Source organism: Microtus ochrogaster, chromosome 7 (assembly GCF_000317375.1).
Source record: "Microtus ochrogaster isolate Prairie Vole_2 chromosome 7, MicOch1.0, whole genome shotgun sequence".
NCBI classification, from domain to species: domain Eukaryota; kingdom Metazoa; phylum Chordata; class Mammalia; order Rodentia; family Cricetidae; genus Microtus; species Microtus ochrogaster.
Window position 1 is genome coordinate 23603722 of NC_022014.1, and position 5175 is coordinate 23608896.

General features: G+C 50.5%; 1 protein-coding gene across 1 annotated transcript in view; it reads right to left on the reverse strand.

Moving 5' to 3' along the window:
- Nucleotides 1-719: 719 nt before the first annotated feature.
- Scarf1 (scavenger receptor class F member 1) overlaps nt 720-5175 on the reverse strand; it is a 13732-nt gene continuing 9276 nt past the window's right edge. The window contains exons 9-11 of the mRNA XM_005349547.2: nt 3405-3526; nt 3164-3310; nt 720-1980 (exon numbers count right to left, since the gene is read on the reverse strand). Of these exons, the coding sequence (XP_005349604.1) occupies nt 1136-1980; nt 3164-3310; nt 3405-3526 (1114 nt within the window). The 3' untranslated portion in view covers nt 720-1135. The remainder of the gene's footprint in view (nt 1981-3163; nt 3311-3404; nt 3527-5175) is intronic.

The window sequence follows — 5175 nt, forward strand, 5'->3', positions numbered from 1 at the left end:
CAGACCTCATTACAGATGGTTATGAGCCATTATGTGGTTTCTGGGAATTGAACTCAGGACCTCTGGAAGCACAGTCAGTGTTCTTAACCTCTGAGCCATCTCTCCAGCCCTACAAATATTTTTGAATAACATATTTAGCCATTGTGTAGAAACCAGTTTTAAGAAATACTTGTTCCGCGGGGCGGTGGTGGCACACGCCTTTAATCCCAGCACTCGGGGATCTTAGAGGCAGGCGGATCTCTGTGAGTTCGAGACCAGCCTGGTCTACAAGAGCTAGTTCCAGGACAGGCTCCAAAACCATAGAGAAACCCTGTCTTGAAAAAAAGAATAAAATAAAATAAAAAAATAAATAAATAAATAAATAAATAAAAATACTTGTTCCATTGGGCTGGTTTGTAGCTCACTCTATAAAAACAGAAAACTCAGATTCTACAGGCCAATCTTTGGGAGGTAGAGGCAAAAGGATCATAAATTCAAGGACATTCCCAGCCACAGAGCGAGTCTGAGACCAGCCTGGGCTACATGAGAGATCCTGTCTCAAAAAAGAATGGCAGGCAAAGTGGCTCAGTGGTTAGTGCTTGGGTCTCAGGCCTGGAAACCTGAGTGCCACCCCCAGGCAGGCAGGAACTAACTTCTAAGAGGCACTGACCTCCACGTGAATGTTGTGGCGCACGCTCCCAATAAATAAATTGATAAATTTTCTAAAAGAAATACTTATTTAATCAATCTTTATCATCAAACATTTAGGTTGTTTTCCATTTCAGTAAAAGAGATGTTTTGAAATGATGGGAAGCATAGGCTTGGGACAGAGTCCAGGGCAACAGAGGGGGAGTCCCTGTAGCCCCCTCCTTCCTCTGACCCCAGTCCACAGGGTCTCTACCCAGGCCTTCCAGTCCTACCTGGGGACACTGCCAGGGCCAGACCCACAGCCAGGTGGCCTCTAACCCTCGCCTCTTCCAGGGCGTAGTTTCTGCTTAGTCTGTCACAGTCTTGGCATCAATTCCCTGCACAAAGCTCAGTCTAGACCTCAGCAGTTTCAGCATCCTCCTCTCCCCACACTGGTCCACAGCAGTTTCAGCATCCTCCTCTCCCCACATCCCATCCACAGTCTTCCCACTCACCAAATTCAGAGTCCTCAGTGCTGCAGTGGTACCGACAGGGGCACAACGTTCTCATATAGGGGCTCCTCCTGCTCCTTCTCTTCAGCTTGCTTCTGGGAACCCTGTTCCAGAGAGCTGTTCCCAGAGATTGGTTCCTGGGCTGTCCCTAAGCTCTCAGTGCCATCTCCCAGACCTCTGGATGCTTCCTCTGGCCTAACTTCAGTGGGCTTTATGGTTCCAGAGAGCATGGCATCTGGAGCTGAACCAGAGCTCTGGGACAGCCCAGTGCTGCCCTGGTTCCGACCCAGAGCTCGGCGTACAGGCTTAGGGATGGCACTCTTGACCTTGGGCATTGCCTGATCTTTCTGGTAGTTTCCCAAACGACGGAGGACAGACCAGACAGGGCCCTCAGGTTTCTGGGGTGTCCCTGCCAGCATATAGATTGTGGCCACAGAGCCTGAGCTCTCCTGGATGCTGCCATTGGAGGTTTCCACACACCCGGCCACTGTCTGGTTAGTAGGTGGGAGCTGGTGGTGACTGGTGGCAGCATCTCCGGGGCTTGTGGCGGTAGCTGCATCCTCTTCCGCGTTTGCTTGTTCTGGGCCTGCGGGCTCCCCAGCCTCCTGCCCTTCAGGACGTGGCTGAGCACCTCTGGAGAGTCTCTTGGGTTTTCGTATGGGGCTGGAGAGATCCCCAGAGCTTCGGCCATTCTGTGGTGCAAACTTAGTGCCTTCAGCAAAGGAGACAGATGGCCTCTTGGCCCGAGCCAGGCTGGAAGTGCGTGGGATGGGGAATGGTGTGGAAGTGTCTTCAGGGGGAGGGAACGGGCCTCCAGGAAGGCTGGCCGCTGGGGACTCTTCTTGGGCCACAGGGACCATCTCTGGCAGGGGAGAAGACAGAATGAGCTCGTGTGAGGCTAAGTCTGCTCCTCTGATCCATTCTAGCAGGGACACAGAAGCCCGGAATCTTCCCAGAGGCCTCAAGAGGTGACAAGGAAGAGGGAGGCAGGGGAGGGACTGGTGCAGCAGAGGACCCCACTCCTTCCCTCTTTTCTCTCTACCCCTCCCCACTTTGAGTCACTGCACACGGTCCCATTTATCCTAAACACCACCACTCCTGCCTAGTTTTCCCTTGCTAATTCCTACTGATCCGTCTAGACTCACCCCAGCTATTACTAACAGGGCAGCTTTGGAGTTCCTCCTTTTTTTACATGCTCCACTAAAGCATAACTGTTGTGACTGTCCTCTGAGACAAGCAAACGCCATGTGGGAGTGTTCAGCTCTTGGAACAGCATCACCCCAGCTGGGCTTGCTGTTTACACCCCCTCACGGAGGGGTGGAGAGTGTCAAGAGACCCTCACGTGAATATGAACCCTTCCTACCACCTGTTGTATGCAATGCTACTTAAATGCACCTGGGCTCTGGGGCGAGGCTGGGGAATATACAGGAGAGGAGGGCTCCGCCCGTGTGGCTAGGTAAACCCACATCCCTGAGAGTAAAGGCTTTCTGGATATGGCCTATTGCAGGGAGGAGCACCCATACTGTAAATAAACCCTCACGATATGGGAACCCAATAAATTCATTGGTCCCCAGAATAAGCTTTGGCGGCATCGTGCCTCAGTTTGTCATTGAGACCTTAGTTTTAGAAGAAGGGGTGGATGCTGCTTATGTTTCCTCCAGAAGGAATTTTGGGACAATTCTGTCCTCTGTTGTCTGGTGACTTTCTTTATTTAATTTAATTTAATTTATTTATTTATTTTGACAGGGGCTCTTTATATACCCATGGCTATCCTGAAATTCACTATGTAGACAAAACTGGCCTCAAACTCACCTCCCTCTGCCTCCCAAATGCTGGGATTAAAGGCATGTGCCACCACACGTGGCCCTTGGCATGTCTTTTCTTTTTACTGCCCACCAGACTAGAAGTTTGGTGAGGACAGAACTCTCCTTTGTTCTGAACTTGTCCTCAGAGCTAGAAACAGCAGGTGATGGGAAGATAAGCTTAGGCACAGGAACAGGGAAGGCGCTGCCCTGGGCACGGCTGCTTGGGTTGGGGGTGCTTACTTTCTCGAGGTGGCACGGAGTAGGCATGACTTTCGTCCTCTTCTCCAGAGTCAGGGTCAGAAGAGAAGGAGTCATCCGAGGCCCAGCCGGCAGAGGGTGGCTCAATAAAGCTGTGGTTGAAGGGAACCTCCGGGTCGTGGTGAGAAACTGCAGGGGCTCCAGGTCAGGTCTGGGGCCTCATGGGAAGCTCGGTCCCATCTTGGCCCTAGTCTCCCGATCCTGATCCCCAGTGACCACTTACCTGTCACCCAGGGTAGCTTGTAGTTACTGAGGGAGCCACAGGGCAGTGCAGCACCCAGGCTGGTGAGTGTGTCCCATACCTGTTGCTTCATTCTGAACAGGGCAGCTCCATTTCTCTCTGGCCTGAGAGGGTGACAGAGGGAGGATGATCAGTGTACAAGCTCTAAGGGGGCTCAGCTCAGACTGGCAGGATGTCAGGTGACCATATCTACTTCAATGGCTCGGAACTGATAATACAATAAGATCCAAACTATAGCGTGCTGCAGAATATCTGTTTAAACTGTGAAGATGTGTCTTGGCCAAGGTGCCTTCTGATTGGCTTAATCAAGAGCTGAATAACCAATAGCTAAGCAGGAAGAGGTTAGGCAGGGTTAGAGAGGACTCTGGGAAGAAGAGAGGTAGAGACACCAGGAGACACAGAGCAAGTAGGATGTGCGGGAGGAGAGGTAACAGCCATGTGGCAGAACGTAGAGCAATATAAATGAGCTAAGTTAAAAGAGCTAGTTATGAACAAGCCCAAGATATAGATTGAACTTTCACAATCTCTGTGTCAGGCTGGAGAGATGGCTCAGCAGTTGAGAACACTGGCTGCTCTTCCAGAGGGCCTGGGTTCAATTCCCAGCACCCACATGGCAGCTTACAACTATCTTCAACTCCAGTTCCAGAGAATCCAACACCCCTTTCTGGATTCCACAGGCACCAGGCACACAGAAAAAGACAATGGAAACCAAAATCTAAATTACAGAGAGCAACATAGCTCTAGAGCTGTGGTTCTCAACCCATGGGTTGTGACCCCTTTGACAAACCTTCATCTATAAAAATATTCATATTTTAGCCGGGCGGTGGTGGCGCATGCCTTTAATCCCAGCACTCGGGAGGCAGAGGCAGGTGGATCTCTGTGAGTTTGAGACCAGCCTGGTCTACAAGAGCTAGTTCCAGGACAGGCTCCAAAACCACAGAGAAACCCTGTCTCGAAAAAAAAAATTCATATTTTGATTCATAACAGCAGTCAAATTACAGTTATGGAGTAGCAACAAAAATGGTTTTATGATTGGGGGTCACCACAACATGAGGAACTGTACTAAAGGGTCGTGGCATTAGGAAGGCTGAGAACCACTGTGCTAGAGCCAGGCAGTGACCCTGTTGGCTCTGATTTCACTGTCCTGGCCTCAGCTGTAAACCATTGGCAGGGCCCAGCACCAGGTCCTGCACTAGGTACCTGCAGTGGCTTCTTAAAAATGTAACTCTTTGTGGCTGTCATCCTGGGAGATGTAACTATCACCCCAGGAACCTGCGTTTCCCCCCCACTTTACCCCACCCCCAAACTGGAATGACAGCTTGTCAGATTTCTCTGACAGCTTTTGGACAGGTCCTCATCATCTTCTGGGGGCTGGGGGATGTGGACTGCTTCTTTACTCTCAGGCTGTTTGCTCACCTATGGATGCCCTGTAGCACAGAGGATAAGATCAAGGTTTAGGGTCTAGTATGGTGGCACATTCCCAGAGTCCTAGCCCTCAGGTGACTGAGACATGAAGATAGCCAGTTGGTGACAGCTTAGTCTACATAGTGAGGTATTTTCTCAAAAACAAGCAAACAAGGCTGAGGGTGTAGCTCAGTAGTAGAGTACTTGCTTAAGCTGTGGCTATGATTTCTAGCCAGATGGAGGAGAAAGAACACACTGGTCAAAGTATCCAGGGCCTCTGTGTGAGCCATGAGCAGCTAAGACACCATGAGCTTCAGCGTCTTAGTAAATCAAGGAAAAGAATCCTCTC